The sequence below is a fragment of the Oncorhynchus nerka genome, linkage group LG6, assembly GCF_034236695.1.
Source record: "Oncorhynchus nerka isolate Pitt River linkage group LG6, Oner_Uvic_2.0, whole genome shotgun sequence".
NCBI lineage: Eukaryota > Metazoa > Chordata > Actinopteri > Salmoniformes > Salmonidae > Oncorhynchus > Oncorhynchus nerka.
Window position 1 is genome coordinate 66774370 of NC_088401.1, and position 22812 is coordinate 66797181.

The window sequence follows — 22812 nt, forward strand, 5'->3', positions numbered from 1 at the left end:
CTACTCGGTACAAAGTAATACCACTTTTCATTAATTTCATTTCTACCACTCTTTCAATGTGAATAGTTTTGCCATTGAAATTTAGTCATTGAAACTATATAAATTTCAGTCTCTGGTTTGTAGCACTTCAGGGTGAATACAGAACCACTTCTACACTGTACTGTCCTTCTCTTCCCTCCTCAAATTAAATTGAGTCGATATAACAGGCATAATAAAGGATTACAATGATTGTTCAAGTGGTTGAGGGCCCACGTTGGGTGCCAATTGAATCCTGATATATGGCTTTCTGAAAACATTGAAGAATCGAGAAAAACTGCTGAACGTTAAAATTTTTAAATGAAAGCCTTGGAACAACCCAACTCGTACAAACCGTATTGTTCATGAAGGCCTTGGAGCAACCCAACCCGTACAAACCTTATTGTTCATGAAGGCCTTGGAACAACCCAACCCGTACAAACCGTATTGTTCATGAAGGCCTTGGACCAACCCAACCCGTACAAACCTTATTGTTCATGAAGGCCTTGGACCAACCCAACCCGTACAAACCATATTGTTCATGAAGGCCTTGGAACAACCCAACCCATACAAACCGTATTGTTCATGAAGGCCTTGGACCAACCCAACCCGTACAAACCTTATTGTTCATGAAGGCCTTGGACCAACCCAACCCGTACAAACCTTATTGTTCATGAAGGCCTTGAGACACTGGATCAGCTTGTGCTGGTTCCTTTTGTCTATACTTTCTGGCCTGAAAAAGACAGGTGAAAGGACAGGAATGAGAATACGGCAGGGAAGAATACATTTAGACAGTATTGAGGGCGTATTGAGAGACGAGAAGTCGTACTGTGAGATGCTTACTGTTTCTTATCCAGCAACTTATCCAATGCATCCAAGAGGAGGCCTAGTCCTTCATGGCCAAAGTTGTTCACCCAGCTAGGAAACAGAAGAAAAATCAGTCAGAAAAGTCAGACAACATACATGGTCCTGTCCCAGACCAACAGATGTCGAATCACACATCAAAATAACACAAAAAAGTCATTGGTGGTATTGGTTTCATTGAAAGCACCAAAATGGCGTAGCAGTAAGACGTCTTGTCGTGTCGCGTCCCTTTGTATATATCGTTTTTTTCCGTTTTTTTTCTTCGTTTTTCTTCGCATATCTTTTAAAACATTTTGCTAAACCTCAACTTCTAAATACTCTCCTGCAACCCGCCTCATCCAATGTAGCTATTTTTCCTAAAGTATTTATATTTACTTCGGATCCAGAACCCCTCAACTGAAGCTAGCCAGCTAACTACCAGCTATCAGTCAGCAAAACATTGCTAGCGGTCTTCAGCTAACCGGTCACCGCTGCCCCCTGGACACTGATCACTTGGCTACATAGCTGATGCATGCTGGACTGTCCATTAATCACGGTACTCCATTCTGCTTGTTTATGTTTTATCTGTCGGCCCCAGCCGCACTCTGGCTCTGTGTGTAGTTAATCCGACCCTCCCTCTGCCTAGTTAACGCCATTTTACCTGCTGTTGTTGTGCTAGCTGATTAGCTGTTGTTGTCTCACCTACTGTTTTAGCTAGCTCTCCCAATTCAACACCTGTGATTACTGTATGCCTCGCTGTATGTCTCTCTCAAGTGTCAATATGCCTTGTATACTGTTGTTCAGGTTAGTTATCATTGTTTTAGTTCACAATGGAGCCCCTAGTTCCACTCTTCATACCCCTGATACGTCCTTTGTCCCACCTCCCACACATGCGGTGACCTCACCCATTACAACCAGCATGTCCAGAGATACAACCTCTCTCATCATCACCCAGTGCCTGGGCTTACCTCCGCTGTACCCGCACCCCACCATACCCCTGTCTGCGCATTATGCCCTGAATATATTCTACCATGCCCAGAAACCTGCTCCTCTTATTCTCTGTCCCCAACGCTCCAGGCGACCAGTTTTGATAGCCTTTAGCCGCACCCTCATACTACTCCTTCTCTGTTCCACTGGTGATGTGGAGGTAAACCCAGGCCCTGCATGTCCCCAGGCACCCTCATTTGTTGACTTCTGTGATCAAAAAAGCCTTGGTTTCATGCATGTCAACATCAGAAGCCTCCTCCCTAAGTTTGTTTTACTCACTGCTTTAGCACACTCTGCTAACCCTGATGTCCTTGCCGTGTCTGAATCCTGGCTCAGGAAGGCCACCAAAAATTCTGAGATTTCCATACCCAACTATAACATCTTCCGTCAAGATAGAACTGCCAAAGGGGGAGGATAGCCTGCAAAGTAATGTCATACTTTCCAGGTCCATACCCAAACAGTTCGAACTACTAATTTTGAAAATTACTCTCTCCAGAAATAAGTCTCTCACTGTTGCCGCCTGCTACCGACCCCCCTCAGCTCCCAGCTGTGCCCTGGACACCATTTGTGAATTGATCGCCCCCCATCTAGCTTCAGAGTTTGTTCTGTTAGGTGACCTAAACTGGGATATGCTTAACACCCCGGCAGTCCTACAATCTAAGCTAGATGCCCTCAATCTCACACAAATCATCAAGGAACCCACCAGGTACAACCCTAACTCTGTAAACAAGGGCACCCTCATAGACGTCATCCTGACCAACTGGCCCACCAAATACACCTCCGCTGTCTTCAACCAGGATCTCAGCGATCACTGCCTCATTGCCTGTATCCGCTACGGCGCCGCAGTCAAACGACCACCCCTCATCACTGTCAAACGCTCCCTAAAACACTTCTGTGAGCAGGCCTTTCTAATCGACCTGGCCCGGGTATCCTGGAAGGACATTGACCTCATCCCATCAGTTGAGGATGCCTGGTCATTCTTTAAAAGTAACTTCCTCACCATTGTAGATAAGCATGCTCCGTTCAAAAAATGCAGAACTAAGAACAGATACAGCCCTTGGTTCACTCCAGACCTGACTGCCCTCGACCAGCACAAAAACATCCTGTGGCGGACTGCAATAGCATCGAAAAGTCCCCGCGATATGCAACTGTTCAGGGAAGTCAGGAACCAATACACGCAGTCAGTCAGGAAAGCTAAGGCCAGCTTCTTCAGGCAGAAGTTTGCATCCTGTAGCTCCAACTCCAAAAAGTTCTGGGACACTGTGAAGTCCATGGAGAACAAGAGCACCTCCTCCCAGCTGCCCACTGCACTGAGGCTAGGTAACACGGTCACCACCGATAAATCCATGATTATCGAAAACTTCAACAAGCATTTCTCAACGGCTGACCATGCCTTCCGCCTGGCTACTCCAACCTCGGCCAACAGCTCCGCCCCCCCCCGCAGCTACTCGCCCAAGCCTCTCCAGGTTCTCCTTTACCCAAATCCAGATAGCAGATGTTCTGAAATAGCTGCAAAAACTGGACCCGTACAAATCAGCTGGGCTTGACACTCTGGACCCTCTATTTCTGAAACTATCCGCCGCCATTGTCGCAACCCCTATTACCAGCCTGTTCAACCTCTCTTTCATATCGTCTGAGATCCCCAAGGATTGGAAAGCTGCCGCAGTCATCCCCCTCTTCAAAGGGGGGAGACACCCTGGACCCAAACTGTTACAGACCTATATCCATCCTGCCCTGCCTATCTAAGGTCTTCGAAAGCCAAGTCAACAAACAGGTCACTGACCATCTCGAATCCCACCGTACCTTCTCCGTTGTGCAATCTGGTTTCCGAGCCGGTCACAGGTGCACCTCAGCCACGCTCAAGGTACTAAACGATATCATAACCGCCATCGATAAAAGACAGTACTGTGCAGCCGTCTTCATCGACCTTGCCAAGGCTTTCGACTCTGTCAATCACCATATTCTTATCGGCAGACTCAGTAGCCTCGGTTTTTCGGATGACTGCCTTGCCTGGTTCACCAATTACTTTGCAGACAGAGTTCAGTGTGTCAAATCGGAGGGCATGCTGTCCGGTCCTCTGGCAGTCTCTATGGGGGTGCCACAGGGTTCAAGCCTCGGGCCGACTCTTTTCTCTGTATATATCAATGATGTTGCTCTCGCTGCGGGCGATTCCCTGATCCACCTCTACGCAGACGACACCATTCTATATACTTCCGGCCCGTCCTTGGACACTGTGCTATCTAACCTCCAAACGAGCTTCAATGCCATACAACACTCCTTCCGTGGCCTCCAACTGCTCTTAAACGCTAGTAAAACCAAATGCATGCTTTTCAACCGTTCGCTGCCTGCACCCGCACGCCTGACCAGCATCACCACCCTGGATGGTTCCGACCTTGAATATGTGGACATCTATAAGTACCTAGGTGTCTGGCTAGACTGTAACCTCTCCTTCCAGACTCATATAAAACATCTCCAATCGAAAATCAAATCAAGAGTCTGCTTTCTATTCCGCAACAAAGCCTCCTTCACTCATGCCGCCAAGCTTACCCTAGTAAAACAGACTATCCTACCGATCCTCGACTTTGGCGATGTCATCTACAAAATTGCTTCCAACACTCTACTCAGCAAACTGGATGCAGTTTATCACAGTGCCATCCGTTTTGTCACTAAAGCACCTTATACCACCCACCACTGCGACTTGTATGCTCTAGTCGGCTGGCCCTCGCTACATATTCGTCGCCAGACCCACTGGCTCCAGGTCATCTACAAGTCCATGCTAGGTAAAGCTCCGCCTTATCTCAGTTCACTGGTCACGATGGCAACACCCATCCGTAGCACGCGCTCCAGCAGGTGTATCTCACTGATCATCCCTAAAGCCAACACCTCATTTGGCCGCCTTTCGTTCCAGTACTATGCTGCCTGTGACTGGAACTAAATCGCTGAAGTTGGAGACTTATCTCCCTCACCAACTTCAAACATCAGCTATCTGAGCAGCTAACCGATCGCTGCAGCTGTACATAGTCTATTGGTAAATAGCCCACCCATTTTCACTTACCTCATTCCCATACTGTTTTTATTTATTTACTTTTCTGCTCTTTTGCACACCAATATCTCTACCTGTACATGACCATCTGATCATTTATCACTCCAGTGTTAATCTGCTAAATTGTAATTATTCGCCCACCTCCTCATGCCTTTTGCACACAATGTATATAGACTCCCCTTTTTTTCTACTGTGTTATTGACTTGTTAATTGTTTACTCCATGTGTAACTCTGTGTTGTCTGTTCACACTGCTATGCTTTATCTTGGCCAGGTCGCAGTTGCAAATGAGAACTTGTTCTCAACTAGCCTACCTGGTAAAATAAAAATTGTCTCTGAGGGACAAAAATCCTCTCCACAATATGATTGGATATGGAGAAAATCATTGTCTCTATTTTTCCTGGTTATTTCTTTGGAGAATCTATTCATGAGACGTGGCATCGAAAATCAACACGGCCCTCTTTTTTGTAACACTAAATGCTAGAATGTGTATCACATTCATTTACAGGCAAAGGAAGAATCTTCCATCCTATGTCCTGCTCCTGTGTTCTAGCAGTGTTCTTCTAGGCCCCACACAGCCTGCTGTAGCAACGCCAAAAGATTAAGCAATGCAAGAAAGATAACACTGTAATCGATAATGGATCGCAGGAGATAATTGGCTATAAACCACAAACGTATCTGGAGACAGCAAATGATCCAGTGCAGATGAGACTGTTTGTCAGCGATGGGGGCAGGGGCCGACCCCCCGATCACAGCCTGATTATGACATTAGCATCACTTCTTCTCGCCGCCAGACTGTCAATAAAACAAAACGCATTGAGCATTTTTTTGCGCTAAAGGGTCATAATTCAATGATTTATTCCGCCTTTTTGATAATGATTCAAAGCAATAATAGCATGCATATTAATGTCATTTGTATTGAGTTGGAGAAGACCCTCGATTAGGGCCGATGCGTACTGCCCAAGGCGGCTCTGCCAAGGTGAAGTGAGGTAGCTATTTGCAACAGAATAAATGGAGAATTATTAAGACTACCAAAGCCCTCCGAAACCATTCCTCAAAATGCATTACCAGGCCAAGCCCAACCCAATTTGCACATTATTACCACTATGATGTACAGTATAATGATCTGCTTTGTTAATAAAACCAAACAGCATAATGTTCCAAATGTATAACTGTCTGTTTACCGAAGAGGTTGCGTCAGGCAGCTCATTGCATGCAAACACAGTTAGCTAAGCCCCAATAACAAAAATGAGATCTCGGGGAATCAATCTAGCCCGACTCAATGTAGAGCACAATCACACTGCTGTTTATGACAGCCGACATCAATACAGGGAGTAGGAACAAATGAGTGATGTGAGACAACAAAACGGGGAAAGAGGCGACATGGTTGACGGAGCACAATTCGGTAAATCCACAATCATTTTGTTTATGCTCGCCGATTCGCCACTGTAGGGCTTATGCGAGAGCTAGGGGAAATGAAGCCAATATTTGTGGAGAGATATTCTGATTATTACACGGTGCGCTGTGTAACCTGAGATCCAAGGCACAAATACCAGGCGGTTGTGTACAATGTCTTGGAGTGCAAAACAGGGTGGGGGGGTCGCAAAAGCTACCATGACACCCAAATTAGATCCATTGGGTGAACAAGTTTGTAGCTCAGGCGGATTAAAGGTCACCCAGCCAGGCCTGATATGCTGGACAGTGATATGACACAATCCATGTGGTTGAAATAACCTGTGTCTCAACACGACCTCTTCTTCAACAAGATGGAACGTAAACAAAGCAAAACAGCGCTATTCCACAGACAACACTGATAGATGAAAGCTGAAGTTGAAGACGCATCCCGTCCCTAGCATGTTATGACAAGCTTTTATTGTTCTGAGGCGGCTATCTTTTCACTGCTGGGAAATCAAGCGGCTTTCGTTTGGAGGTGCCTGAAGTGGATAGACAGTGAAGTTAGGTCTGTCTGTCTGTATGTCTCTCTGTCGATGTTGCCAATCCGTCTGTCGGTCCATCGGTCTGTCAAAGATGCAACAGCACAGTAGCCAAATAGGATGCTCTTCCCTTTCAGCTTCCTCCTCCCTCAATTTGTGGCATGCATCAGGATCTCATTAACTTGGGGTGGAACTTGTTCATGAGCAATTGATGGATATAATCTTGCAGTTAAGTGCCATCAAATCGTGTTACTTTCCACAATCATGTACATTCCGCAGGCTAATGATAAAGGCATGGTTTGCCTTAGGGACGGACCAATTTTATGTGTCCTATTTCTGCTGGTTTGATTATGTTGTATTTACATTAAGTGCCACAAACATTTTTTTTTATATAAGATGTCACAGTCCCAAATGGAAACGTATACATCTGACCTTTGCAGTCACCATGTAGCTCACAAAATGAAACAATTAGCTGCCTTTGTGGGTCACTATCAAGTATACCATATAGGTTGTTGAATGTGTTTGGCGAGTCGTGTTAATCATATTCCTACAAGCAGATTTGGCATGGGAAATGTCACTGCTGCTGGAGAGAATGCTTTGCTTGTGTTCACCAGCCACAGCAACAGACCGAACGGAATTGTTCTGTGGAATCTGACACGCATTCAGTCTGTCTGACCAACCAGCTGGCCTGTCCTGTGATGCCTTTTATGCACATTGATTTCAGCCAGTGGCCCAACATTGTTCATTCATGTTGGGACAGGCGTCGGGGAGTATTATGTTATTGAGAGCTCTGTGTGAGAGAGCAATATCTTTCATATTGGATTACGGGCTAAGCCATACTCTGCCACTCCTGACCTATTCAGCACTGCTGTATTCCACTTGAGAACTTGTGCTCTTAGCAACAAATTGCTCTCGACATTATAACCTGAACCTGAGCACCGGCAGGCTGCCAGCCTTGTGATTCTGCATTCTGAAGGCCATAAGCATTTCCTCCCAATCAATGCAATGACTTACTGAAGGAACCAGAATAGCATGCCCAATGAGAATGATGTCAAACACCCACACATATATAACATTGGAATATCATCCAAAACAATTGCATTGTATTTTAATTACACACAAGGTTCTACTCTGCATAGTTATATATTGTATAAATACTATGAAGCAAATCAGTCATAGTGGTAACAAGAAAATAGTGTATACCAATGACTGCAGTTAGCACGCAACATCTCCATTTTGCTCTTTGGTCAGACAGAAGGTATTTAGTTCACATTCTCAGGAATGATGAAATTAGCATTTATCCTTTCAGACGCTGTTATAGCTTATATAAAGCAGACGTCAGTATCCTCAAACAATTGGTTCTCAGAAAGGTTATATGACCTTTGCAATAGCAAGAAAAGAGTGACGAGTAGCTTATTAATGAGTAAAAATACAGACATCTTTGTGAATAGGACTTAATGAATGGCCTAGCCTTTCCACTTTCTGACCTCGACTTCCTGTATGTCTCCTCTGTCCTCTGGGCATCAGGCATATTACACAATACAAACCAGGAAGGAGAAAGGTCAAAATATGAAATACCTAGAAGCATTTGACTCACATAGAAAGTTGTGATCTCAATAGGCAATGATGGAAATAATGAAGAGGGAAGGGTAACACAGAGATGGCATTGTGTGTTAGAGATCAGGGTGCCATTTGAGAAGCACCACCACTCTTTTCACGTGGTTGTTTCTTCCATTATGAGTGGATTGAAGTGCTCAGCTGTCACGACCACACACACACACACACCTCTCTAATGAAGTTGTATACTTGTACTCCCCTGCCTCTTCTGTTCTCTCCAGCAGATCAGTTTTGATGACGGGACATAAATGGGATCTCTTGCATTCTCCGCCAGGTGTCTGGCCCACCTTCTTCCATTCAGATAGGGACATAGAAGAGAGGACAATAGAAGTAATAATTGTTGCTTTGAACACAGTGACAATGGGAGCGCCCGTACCCTGTAGAAACCACTGTCAAAAGCCTCTAGAAACCACTTTCGAAAAACCCTGTAGAAACCAATGTAGAAACCCTGTAGAAATGCATGGCTAATTTCAGCACAGGGGAGAGTGGACAGCACCAGGCGACGGTGGAGTGGCTATGTGACTGACCACACAGGCACATTAACCTTCCTAGCGAGAGAGGCGAGAGAGAAAGGCAAGAGAGAGAAAGAGGCGAGAAAGAGAATGTGGCAACAAATCACATCACATTTTATTGGTCGCTTACACATTTTACAGATGTTATTACAGGTGCAGTGAAATGCTGCACCTGTGATAACATCTAGCTCCAACAGTGAAGTAATACCTAACAATACAAAACAATACACATAAATCCCCAAAATTAAAAGAAAGGAATTAAGAAATATCAGAACGAGCAATGCCAGATACATTACATGACCAAACGTATGTGGACACCTGCTCGTTGAAAATCTCATTCCAAAATCATGGCTATTAATATGGAGTTGTCGTCCCCCGCCCCCGTTGCTGCTATAACGGCATCCCCTCTTCTGGGAAGGCTTTCCACTAGATGTTGGAACATTTCTGCTGGAACTTGCTTCCATTCAGCCACAAGAGCATTAGTGAGGTCGGGCCTGGCTTGCAGTCGGCGTTCCAATTAATTCCAAAAGTGTTTGATGGGGTCGAGGTCAGGGCTCTGTGCAGGCCAGTCAAGTTCTTCCACCCCGATCTCGACAAACCATTCTGATGGAACCTCGCTTTGTGCACGGGGCATTGTCACGCTGAAACAGGAAAGGGCCTTCCCCAAACTGTGGCCACAAAGTTGGAAGCATAGAATAGTCTAGAATGTCATTATATGCTGTAGCGTTAAGATTTCCCTTAACTGGAACTAAGGGGCCTGTACCATGAAAAACAGCATCAGACCATTATTCCTCCTCCACAAAACTTTACAGGTGGCACTATGTATTAGGGCATGTAGCGTTCTCCTGGCATCCGCCAAACCCAGATGGTACTCCAGAGTCCGATGGTGGCGAGGTTTACACCACTCCAGCCGACGCCATTGGCATTGCGCATGGTGATCTTAGGCTTGTGTGCGGCTGCTCGGCTATGGAAACTAATTTCATGAAGCTCCCGACGAACAGTTATTGTGCTGACATTGCTTCCAGAGGCAGTTTGGAACTCGGGAGTGAGTGTTGCAACCGAGGACAGACGATTGTACGCGTTACGCGCTTCAGGACTCTGCGTTCCCGTTCTGTGAGCTTGTCTGACCTACCACTTCGTGGCTGAGCTATTGTTGCTCATAGATGTTTCCACTTCACAATAACAGCACTTACAGTCGACCAGGGCAGCTATTTGACGAAATGACTTGTCAGTCAGGCCTTTCTCCCGTGAATGTTTGTCTATGGAGATTGCATGGTAATGTGCACGATTTTAGACACCTGTCAGCCATGGGTGTGGCTGAAATAGCAGAATCTACTGCTTTGAAGGGGTGTCCACATACTTTGTATATATAGTAAAATAGAAAAGGTGTGTACAGCAGTAGTTATATAGGATGAGCCATGAATATAATACCATATATACATATGAAGTTGGTAAAACAGTATGTAAACATTATTAAAGTGACCAATGTTCAATAACCATGTACATAGGGCAGCAGTCTCTAAGGTGCAGGGTAGAATACAGGGTGGTAGCCGGCTAGTAACAGTGACTAAGTTCAGGGCAGGGTACTGTATGGAGGCTGGCTAGTGATGACTGTTTAACAGTCTGATGGCCTGGAGATAGAAGCTGTTTTTCAGTCTCTTGGTCCCAGCTTTGATTCACCTGTACTGTCTCCGCTTTCTAGATGGTACAGGCCGTGGCTCGGGTGGCTGTAAATGTCCTGGATGACAGGCCGTGTGCCCCCATTGATGCGTTGGACCCCTCCAGCACCGAGGCTAGACGACATTTATCAAAATGTCATAATTGATCGTACCTGTTAATTGAAATAGGGGTTGTATGGAGATATACCTCTGTGGAGGAATGCCACGGTTTGATATGGTAAGCAGTATAGGACCTGCACATCCACAGATGCCTCACCCCCTAGTGAGACGCTCTCTTTTCATCTTGACAGCCAGGAAAGAAACCAGTCAGTGCCACCTCCCTCATTCTAATACTAGAATATCTGTGCAAAGAGATGAGTTAATTAATCATTCAAGTCATAGGCCTGAATTAAATAGTTGTATTCTTGCTTTATGTATTTCATATTTTTTCCTCTTTGTGGATTCCACCACAGCAGTAGTTCTTAAGGGACTGCGAACAGTTAACTCACATATTGTCTCTCTCTATCTAGCTGGTGTTCCACTGCCCCTAACAGAAGACCGCGGTGAACTGTCATTTTACAGAGGAACAATTAGGTCGCCTGATTTTCAGGAAACACATGTGGGCAACATGACAACATCCATAGAAATATATTGAAACTTACTGTAAATAGAAACTCTGAATAACATTTAATGTGGCATATCCAACCACCACTTCCTGTTAATGAAAATATTGACACTGACACCTGGATTGTGTTCTTACTAACAGAACTGCAAATTGTAACCTATCCATAATACACCATTGGGTGTTGACAAAAAAAGGAAAAGGAAGTTGTTGAAATTGCAAAAGCTGTGGATGTAGAGCAATAGACTGTCAATTATCCCCCTGTTTAATTTAGTTCATTAGGATCCCCACTGGACATGCAGCAGCTATTTTGCCTTCAGAAAGTATTCACACTGATTTTTCACACATTTTGTTGTGTCACAGCCTGAATTTAAAATGTATACATTTTTGATTTATTGTTAGTGGCCTACACACAATACCCAATAATGTCAAATTGGAATTATGCTTTTAGACATTTTTACAAATTAATTAAAAATGAAAAACTGAAATGTCTTGAGTCATTACGTATTCAACCCGTTTTGTTACGGCAAACCTAAATAAGTTCAGGAGTAAAAAGGCTCTTAAGTGACATAATAAGTTGCATGGACTCACTCTGTGTGCAATAATAGTGTTTAACATGATTTTTGAATGACTACCTCATCTCTGTACCACAAACCAACAATTATCTCTAAGGTCCCTCCGTTTAGCAATGAATTTCAAACACAGATTCAACCACAAAGACAAGGAAGGTTTTCCAATGCCTCGCAAAGAAGGGCAACTATTGGTAGACAGGCGATTTTTTTTTAAAGCAGACATTGAATATCTCTTTGAACATGGTGAAGTTATTCATTACACTTTGGATAATGTATCAATATACCCAGGCACTACAAAGATACAGGTGTCCTTACTAACTCATTTGCAGAAGAGGAAGGAAACTGCCCAGGGATACCACCATGAGGCCAATGATGACTTTAAAACAGTTACAGAGTTTAATGGTTGTGATATTGCAAACAGGACGCACATTTTGAAATATTTGTATTCTGTACAGGCTTCCTTCTTTTCACTCTGTCATTTAGGTTAGTATTGAGGAGTGACTACAATGTCGTTCATCCATCCTAAGGCACAAAGGTAAAACTGCAAAAAATGTGGCAAAGAAATCAACTTTATGTCCTGAATACAAAGCGTAATATTTGGTGCAAATACAACACATCACTGAGTACCACTCTTCATATTTTCAAGCATGATGGTGGCTGCATCATGTTGTGGGATTGCTAGTCATCGGCATGGACTAGGGAGTTTTTAGGATAAAAAGTAACGTAATAGAGCTAAGCAAGGGAAAAATCCTAGAGGAAACTGTGGTTCAGTCTGCATTTCAACAGACACTGGGAGGCAAATGTACCTTTCAGCAGGACAATAACCTAAAACGCAAGGCCAAATATACACTGGAGTTGCTTACCATGATGACATTGAATGTTCCTGAGTAGCTTACAGTGGTTCCTCCGCTAAAAGTTGAGTCATACTGCAGCACACCTTGCGGGCTGCTGCAAAATTCTACGGCGCGTTATTTAAGTGTCAGCCATTGTTGCCATTAACTTCTTCGATATAGGGGGCGCTCTTAATTTTTAGGTAAAAAAACGTTCCAGTTTTAAACAAGATATTTTGTCACGAAAAGATGCTCGACTATGCATATAATTGACAGCTTTGGAAAGAAAACACTGACGTTTCCAAATCTGCAAAGATATTATCTGTGAGTGCCACAGAACTGATGCTACAGGCAAAACCAAGATGACATTTCAAACAGGAAATGCCCCAGCTTTTGAATGCGCTTTGTTCCAATGTCTCCTTAGAAGGCTGTGAATGTGCAAGGAATGAGCCTACACTTTCTGTCGTTTCCCCAAGGTGTCTGCAGCATTGTGACGTATTTGTAGGCATATCATTGGAAGATTGACCATAAGGGACTACATTTACCAGGTGCCCCGCATGGTGTCCTCCGTTGCAATTGCGCAATCTCCAGCTGCGTGTATTTTACCATTTGCTTCAGAGGAGAAACCAAACTGCCACGAATGACTTATCATCGAATAGATATGTGAAAAACACCTTGAGGATTGATTCTAAACAACGTTTGCCATGTTTCTGTCGATATTATGGAGTTAATTTGGAAAAAAGTTTGACGTTGTAATGACTGAATTTTCGGGTTTTTTTCTTAGCCAAACGTGATGAACAAAACGGAGCGATTTGTCCTACACAAATAATATTTTTGGAAAAACTGAACATTTGCTATCTAACTGAGAGTCTCCTCATTGAAAACATCCGAAGTTCTTCAAAGGTAAATGATTTTATTTGAATGCTTTTCTTGTTTTTGTGAAAATGTTGCCTGCTGAATGGTAGGCTTAATGCTATGCTAGCTATCAATACTCTTACACAAATGCTTGTGTAGCTATGGTTGAAAAGCATATTTTGAAAATCTGAGATGACAGTGTGGTTAACAAAAGGCTAAGCTTGTGAGCCAATATATTTATTTCATTTCACTTGCGATTTTCATGAATAGTTAACGTTGCGTTATGGTAATGAGCTTGAGGCTATAATTACGCTCCCGGATACGGGATTGCTCGACGCTAGTTAGTGCAAGTTTGACCACCAGAGGGCATCTTTGAAAAGCATTGGACCTTTTTTTATATGGGCTGTATTAGAGAATTTAAAACATTTTTTTGTAATAACATAGTATATGGGATTGATTTGAAGAAATGTAGCTTAATTAATTTGATTCATATTATGGTCTATTCCAAGAAAAAAAGAAAATAACAACCCTTCGCTACAGTACTACAGTAAGAGCTAAATAACCCTAACATGTCCACACCCTAACTGTAGTCTAACCCAAACGGAGATTCAGTGAAAATGAAAATCGAATCCATTTATCAAGACCAGTCCCCATGCTTGTCTCAGAGCAGCGTGAAACGGTGGTGAAATAGTTGACCACACGCGGGTAGGCTATTGCTTCTATCTTCAATATGCTTTAAATGCCAATGTCACAAATAATGGAACGCACACAATTCGTAAAACTCTGAGAAGGGTAATAAGAGGTGATCTGCACTGCATATTAAACTGACATTCTTATTGCTATATTCCACGCGTTACTGTGTGTGTTTCGATCCTCTCGCTCTTTCTCACAAACACACTTGCTGTCTTCACCTCTAAATGCTGTCTTGAACTCTAAATGCGGTCTTTTCAAAACTACTGGTAGACTTGGGGATTTTGGTCACAGACAGTGCTATTCGCAAACACTATCATCAGATGCCTGTGTTACGCTGAGCGTGAAAGCCTGAGAAAATGTACAGGTACAGTAGGCTACAATACTGTAAAGTAGGCCAAATAATGGCAAAAAATAATACTTAAATAAATTGACTGCTGGTCTTTACTGTATGCAATTTACTCAAAATGGATCAGGTCAATATTTGATTTTTGATGGAAGTTTAACAATTTACAAAGTAAAAGTTACCTAAAATATTGTAGCCTACACCTCACGGACTGCTATGTGTTCCACAATAATTCACTGTTGCCTCCATTTTCATGTATCATGGCTCGAGATTTCTAAGAGATATGCTGGACCCTATGTCAGAGAGGTGTTTCTGAGACAACATTGTTTCTTTCAAGGTAGGATTATAGCAATATTTTATGTTTAGGCCTATGTACATGTACATTTATAGCATTGTATCTAATGTTGGATGTTAGGCTAAATATATATTTTTCTTCTCCAAATGCAGACAATGCCCCAAAACACACTGTTGCCTGGGTTTGCATTGCAAATTAGGGCATAAACTGGGTCAAGACACCAGCAGAATAAGCAGACCTTTGTGTAGTAAAGTAAATAAAAAGAAATAAAGACCTGCAACACCTACGGTAAGCCTACAGTATATCTAAAAATATTTTTTAAATCTCTACATGTTGGTCTCCTGATTTAAACCCGATCTAACTTTTTTGGCATTAACTGAAAACATTCATCCATAACTCTGCCCAGCCTACAAGCAAAGATGAACTGGTCAAGGCCATCAAGACGTTTTGGCTAGAGAAATTGCCAATACAACAATATAACAAATACATTGATCATCTCAGCAAGGTTTTACCCGTGGTCGTGGAGCTGGGGAAAGTGCAACTAAAATGTAGTTTTTTAAAAACATCTGCATTTTGAATGTCTTTTCTCTCATTATATTATTAATGAAAGCATAAAGATGTTGATGAAGAACTGTTAGGGCCAAACTGGGGGATTTTCACACTTACAGCGAGAAGAAGAGTCTGTTGTCCTGCTAATAGGAAACATTGTTTGCATGATGGGCTACACCTGTTACAGTACACTTGTGAAAAACAAAATGCCTCCAGCTGTCCATCACTACTGTAAATAAAAACACAGCATTTTGTTTACCGTAATTTCCGGACTATAAATCGCTACTTTATTCCCACGCTTTGAACCTCGCGGTTTATACAATGACGCGGCAAATTTATGGATTTTTCCCGCTTTCACAAGATTCATGCCACCAAAAAACTGAGCACCGTCACATAAATGTGACGTAAATCGAGCGCGCTCAAACTTACCATCAATCTGATTACGGTAGTAATTTTGTCACCCTCATCATGGCAAAGACACGGAGAAATGCATATGATGCAGCTTTCAAGTTGAAGGCGATCGATCTGGCTGTTGGAAAAGGAAATAGAGCTGCTGCACGGGAGCTTGGCCTTAATGAGTCGATGATAAGACGTTGGAAACAGCAGCGTGAGGAACTGACTCAGTGCAAAAAGACAACAAAAGCTTTCAGAGGGAAGAAAAGCAGATGGCCCAAAGTATTCGACATCAGTGTAAATCGTGCATTTAAGGTGGCGCTCCGTGTTCAGTGGGAGGCTTGGATGACAAGTGGGGAGAAATCCTTCACTAAAACGGGCCGCATGCGAAGAGCAACTTATGGTCAAGTCTGCCAGTGGGTCCTGACAGCGTGGAGCATTGTCAAAAAATCCACTATCATCAACGGGTTTCGAAAGGCTGGACTGCTGCGTGTTGAAGGGGTAGCATGAGCGGGGAATATGCCTCCGGATGAAAGTGACGAGAGCGACAATGAAAACGATCCAACATCGGATGAAGCAATTCTGAGGCTATTCAACTCCGACACCGAAGGAGATGACTTCAGTGGTTTCAGTGCACAGGAGGAGGAAGATTAGTGACCAATGACTTTCTTGGTAGGCTACTGTTTACTGCTATTTTTTAAATTTTTGTTACAAGCCGTGTTTCGTTAAAGCTTATGTATTTTTGTTACAAGCCGTGTTTCGTTAAAGCCTATTTATTTTTGTTACAAGCCGTGTTTCGTTTAAAGGCTGTGTAAAGTTCATTTGTTTCAATGTACCGGTAGGCACCTGCGGCTTATAGACATGTGTGGCTTATTTATGTACAAAATACATATTTTTTATAATTCAGTGGGTGCGGTTTATATTCAGGTGCGCTTATTGGTCCAGAAATTACGGTACATTCTGTATTGTAACCATAATGTCACAAATCATTTGTATCTTCCTTACCAATTACTTTTAAAGCTCTGGATTTACAAATGTGCGCTTTCATTTCGTTTTTGGTAAATCCAGTTCGAATTTAAGTATAACTTCTGTATGACTGAAGGCTTTAGTGAGAGTTATAATGCTTTAATATTAAATAATTTATGCCCTCCGAATTCATACGGGGCATTTTTGGTGGAATTGTTGTTAGGGCAAATATGCTCTGTGAGAATATCTAATAATAATAATTGCTTTGTAAATAAGTATGCATTATGAAAGGATTAGATTATTAATTAGTTTAAGTTTGAGTGCAATCCAAGTGTCACATGATCTCAGTATATATACACCTGTTCTGAAAGGCCCCAGAGTCTGCAATACCATTAAGAAAGGGGCACCACCAAGCAAGGGGCACCACCAAGCAAGTGGCACCATGAAGACAAAGGAGCTCTCCAAATAGGTCAGGGACAAAGCTGTGGAGAAGTACAGAAAAATATCCAAAATGTTGAACAACCCACGGAGCACCATTGAATCCATTAAAAATGGAAAGAATATGGCACCACAACACACCTGCCAAGAGAGGGCCACCCACCAAAACTCACAGACCAGGCAAGGAGGGCATTAATCAAATTGGCAACAAAGACACCAAAGATAACCCTAAAGGATCTGCAAAGCTCCACAGCGGAGATTGGAGTATCTGTCCATAGAACCACTTTAAGCCGTACACTTCACAAAGCTGGGCTTTACGGAAGAGTGTCCAGAAAAAAAACATTGCTTAAAGAAAAAAATAAGCAAACACGTTTGGTGTTTGCCAAAAGGCATGAGGGAGACTCCCCAAACAAATGGACGAAGGTACTTCCAATCCAAGATGGCGTAGCAGTCAGATGTCTTTTGTCCTCGTCTTGTCGTGTCCCGTATACATGTTTTTTTTCTTCTTTTCTTCGCATATATTCTTTATATTTTTTCTAAAACTCAACTTCAAAACACTCTCCTGCAACCCACCTCACCCAATGTAGTGCGGATCTGTTTTTTCCAAAGTATTATTCACCTCGTATTCGGAATCCCCCAACAGCAGCTAGCAAGCTCACTATTAAGCTAACCACTGCTAGCGGTCATCAGCTAACCTTTAGCTCGGAAAGCTCTCGCCGGTTTGTACAACGCGACTCAAACCAGAGCATTACGGACATATTTTCTCTCCACATCCCCGGATTCCTACCGCAAGCTCTGGACATTTTTTACCTGGATCTTCGCAGCTGCTGCTATCCGAGTACTGGCTAACGTCGATTGCAGAGCAAGCACCAATTAGCCTGGAGATAGCCCATGCTAGGCCCTTTCTCCCGGCTAGCTAAAAGAGGCCCATCAGCCACTCCTGGGCTACAATACCCGGACCCCTTCTACTGCCGGTACAGGAGCTGTATAGATCCATCGGCCAATTTCTTGGGCCACTATACCTATTTTGCCAATTGGACTTGGACCCCTCTGATACTCTGAACACTACTAATCCATCACGCCTGGTCTATCGACGTCATCACACGCAGAGGCCAAAACATACTTTTCTCCATGGAGACGTCCTTATAAGACCCTTCTGCTAGCTTTGCTAGCCCCGGTCTGCTAACTGCCTGAATCGCCGTGTCTCCAGCCAGCCCAACCACTCACTGGACCCCTATTGATCACCCGGCCATGCATGCCTCTCCCTAATATCAATAGGCCTTGTCCATTACTGTCCTGGTTAGTGATTATTGTCTTATTTCACTGTAGAGCCTCTAGCCCTGCTCAAAATGCCTTAACCTACCATTTAATTCCACATCCCACATATGCGGCGACATCACATGGTTTAAACGTCTCTAGAGACAATATCTCTCTCATCATTACTCAATGCCTAGGTTTACCTCCAACGTACTCACATCCTACCATACCTCTGTCTGTACATTATGCCTTGAATCTATTCTCTCACGCAGAGAAACCGGATCCTTTTACACTCTGCTCTGAACGCACTAAACGACCAGTCCTGATAGCCTTTAGTCATACCCTCATCCTACTCCTCTGGTGATGTAGAGGTTAATCCAGGCCCTGCAGTGCCTAGCTCCACTCAGACTCCCCAGGTGCTCTCATTTGTTGACTTCTGTAACCGTAAAAGCCTTGGTTTCATGCATGTTAACATTAGAAGCCTACTTCCTAAGTTTATTTTATTCACTGCTTTAGCACACTCTGCCAACCCGGATGTCCTAGCCGTGTCTGAATCCTGGCTTAGGAAGGCCACCAAAAACTCTGAAATTTCCATCCCTAACTACAACATTTTCAGACAAGATAGAACTGCCAAAGCGGGCGGAGTTCTGTCTTACTATCCAGGTCTGTACCCAAACAATTTGAACTTCTACTTATCAACATCCATCTTTCCAGAAACTGTTGCCGCTGACACCATATGTGAATTGATTGCGCCCCATCTATCTTCAGAGCTCGTGCTGCTAGGTGACCTAAACAGTGGCATGCTTAACACCCCGGCCATCCTACAATCTAAGCTTGATGCCCTCAATCTCACACAAATGATCAAACCCACCAGGTACAACCCCAAATCCGTAAACACGGGCACCCTCATAGATATCTTCCTAACCAACTTGCCCTCTAAATACACCTCTGCTGTTTTCAACCAAGATCTCAGCGATCACTGCCTCATTGCCTGCATCCGTAATGGGTCTGCGGTCAAACGACTACCCCTCATCACTGCCAAACGCTCCCTAAAACACTTCAGCGAGCAGGCCTTTCTAATCGACCTGGACCGGGTATCCTGGAAGGATATAGACCTCATCCCGTCAGTAGAGGATGCCTGGTTATTCTTTAAAAGTGCCTTCCTCACCATCTTAACCTGTTGCTTCTACTCGGGACGCTTGCGTCCCAACTAGAGCTCTGGAAATGCAAATGCGCTACGCTAAATGCTAATAGTATTAGTTAAAACTCAAAAGTTCATTAAAATACACATGCAGGGTATCGAATTAAAGCTACACTCGTTGTGAATCCAGGCAACAAGTCAGATTTTTAAAATGCTTTTCGGCGAAAGCATGAGAAGCTATTATCTGATAGCATGCAACACCCCAAAAGACCCACAGGGGACGTAAACAAAATAATTAGCATTTCGGCGTTACACAAACCGCACAATAAAATAGAAAACATTCATTACCTTTCACCATCTTCTTTGTTGGCACTCCTAGATGTCCCATAAACACTATTTGGGTCTTTATTTCGATTAAATCGGTCCATATAAAGCCTAGATATCGTTATATGTAGACTGTGTGATAAATGAAAAAAACATTGTTTCAAAACGTAACGTCATTTTTTAAATTCAAAAAGTCGACGATAAACTTTCACAAAACACTTCGAAATACGTTTGTAATGCAACTTTAGGTATTAGTAAACGTTAATAAGCGATAAAATTCATCAGGAGGCGATGTAAAGATCATTAGCTGTCCGTCTGGAAAAATGTCCGGCTAGAAACTGAACGAAAATATCCGGTCCTAGACCGGAGGAGATACGGTGTCCTGTATGTGTTTGACCAAGAAAAAACTCGAAGGGAAATGACAAGACTCTAGACACCGTGTGGAAGCTGTAGGTACTGCAACCTCAGTCAGTTAATTGTGGTTCACGTTTATCAATGGGTTCAAGTAGCGCATGGATATATTTTCCCATTTTCAGTGATCAGTTTTTCCTGTGCTTTTCGATGTAAATGCCGTTCTGGTAAAGCCACAGCAGTGATTTAACCAGTTTTTTAAACGTCTGAGTGTTTTCTATCCACACAGACTAAGCAAATGCATATACTATATTCCTGGCATGAGTAGCAGGGCGCTGAAATGTTGCGCGATTTTTAACAGAATGTTCAAAAAAGTAGAGGGTCGACTTAAGAGGTTAATTAAATAAGCATGCCCCGTTCAAAAAATGTAGAACCAGGAACAGATATAGCCCTTGGTTCTCTCCAGACCTGACTGCCCTTGACCAGCACAAAAACATCCTGTGGGGTTCTGCATTAGCATCGAACAGCTCCCGTGATATGCACATTTTCAGGGAAGTTAGGAACAAATATACACAAGCAATTAGGAAAGCTAAGGCTAGCTTAAGAGAATAAGAGCACCTCCTCCCAGCTTCCCACTGCACTGAGGCTAGGACACAGGCTAGGACACACTGTTACCACCGATAAATCCACTATAATTGAGAACTTCGATAAGCATTTGTCTACGGCTGGCCATGCTTTCCACCTGGCTACCCCTACCCCGGTAAACAGCCCTGCGCTCCTCACAGCAACTCGCCCAAAACTCCCTCACTTCTCCTTCACCCAAATCCAGATAGCTGATGTTCTGAAAGAGTTGCAAAATCTAGACCCCTAAAAATCAGCTGGGCTAGACAATCTGGACCCTCTCTTTCTAAAATGATCTGCCGAAATTGTTGCAACCCCTATTACTAGCCTGTTCAACCTCTCGTATTGTCTGAGATTCCCATAGGTTGGAAAGCTGCCACGGTCATCCCCCTCTTCAAAGGGGGAGACACAAGACCCAAACTGCTACAGACCTATATCTATTCTACCCTGACTTTTTAAGATCTTCGAAAGCCAAGTTAACAAACAGATTACCGACCATTTCGAATCACAACGTACCTTCTCCGATATGCAATCTGGTTTCAGAGTTGGTCAAGTGTGCACCTCAGCCACGCTCAAGGTCCTTAACGATTTCAAAACCGCCATCGGTTTCAAGCTCATTACCATAACGCAACGTTAACTATTCATGAAAATCGCAAATGAAATGAAATAAATATATTTGCTCTCAAGCTTAGCCTTTTGTTAACAACACTGTCATCTCAGATTTTCAAAATATGCTTTTGAACCATAGCTAAACAAGCATTTGTGTAAGATTATTGATAGCCTAGCATAGCATTAAGCCTAGCATTCAGCATGCAACATTTTCACAAAAACAAGAAAAGCATTCAAATAAAATCATTTACCTTTGAAGAACTTCAGATGTTTTCAATGAGGAGACTCTCAGTTAGATAGCAACTGTTCAGTTTTTACAAAAATATTATTTGTGTAGGAGGAATCGCTCCGTTTTGTTCATCACGTTTGGCTAAGAAAAAACCCGAAAATTAAGTCATTACAACGCAAACTTTTTTCCAAATTAACTCCATAATATCGACAGAAACATGGCAAACGTTGTTTAGAATCAATCCTCAAGGTGTTTTTCACATATCTATCGACGATAAATCATTCGTGGCAGTTTGGTTTCTCTTCTGAAGAAAATGGAACGCGCATGGACCTGGAGATTACGCAATAATTTCGACGGAGGACACCGGGCGGACACCTGGTAAATGTAGTCTCTTATGGTCAATCTTCCAATGATATGCCTACAAATACGTCACAATGCTGCAGACACCTTGGGGAAACGACAGAAAGTGAAGGCTCATTCCTGGCGCATTCACAGCCATATAAGGAGACATTGGAACACAGGGCATTCACAATCTGGACCATTTCCTGTATGAAATTTCATCTTGGTTTCGCCTGTAGCATTAGTTCTGGTGCACTCACAGATAATATCTTTGCAGTTTTGGAAGCTAATTACATGCATAGTCGAGCATCTTTTCGTGACAAAATATCTTGTTTAAAATGGGAACGTTTTTTATCCAAAAATTAAAAGAGCGCCCCCTATCTCGAAGAAGTTAAAGAACGACAAGGTTAGGGGAGGGCTTGGTCGGCTGGGATGTCCTTGTCCCATCACGTACTAGCGACTCCTGTGGCGGGCCGGGCGCAGTGGATGCTGACACGGTCGCCAGGTGTACAGTGTTTCCCCGACACATTGGTGCGGCTGGCCTCTACCAAGTCCGTACAGGAGTTTCAGCGATGAGACAAGACTAACTACCAATTGGATACCATGAAATTGGGGAGAAAGGTGTTTAAAAATATATCCCTTACACAGCCTGGAGTTGGGTGCTCATGTTTCTTGGCCTAAGCAAGTCTCTTCTTATTATTGGTGTCCTTTAGTAGTGGTTTCTTTGCAGCAATTCGACCACGAAGGCCTGATTCACACAGTCTTCTCTGAAAAGTTG

At 43.2% G+C, this 22812-nt stretch overlaps 1 protein-coding gene across 6 annotated transcripts in view; it reads right to left on the minus strand.

Moving 5' to 3' along the window:
- diaph2 (diaphanous-related formin 2) overlaps nucleotides 1–22812 on the minus strand; it is a 736531-nt gene that overhangs the window by 526177 nt on the left and 187542 nt on the right. For 5 of the 6 annotated variants that reach the window (XM_029662409.2, XM_029662408.2, XM_029662405.2 and 2 more), the window contains 2 exons: nucleotides 859–933; nucleotides 679–748 (listed from right to left, as the gene is read on the minus strand). In XM_029662409.2, coding sequence (XP_029518269.1) covers nucleotides 679–748; nucleotides 859–933 — 145 coding nt within the window. Of the gene's footprint in view, nucleotides 1–414; nucleotides 431–678; nucleotides 749–858; nucleotides 934–22812 lie in introns of those variants that run through there. The other variant, XM_065019814.1, reaches the window with a different exon arrangement.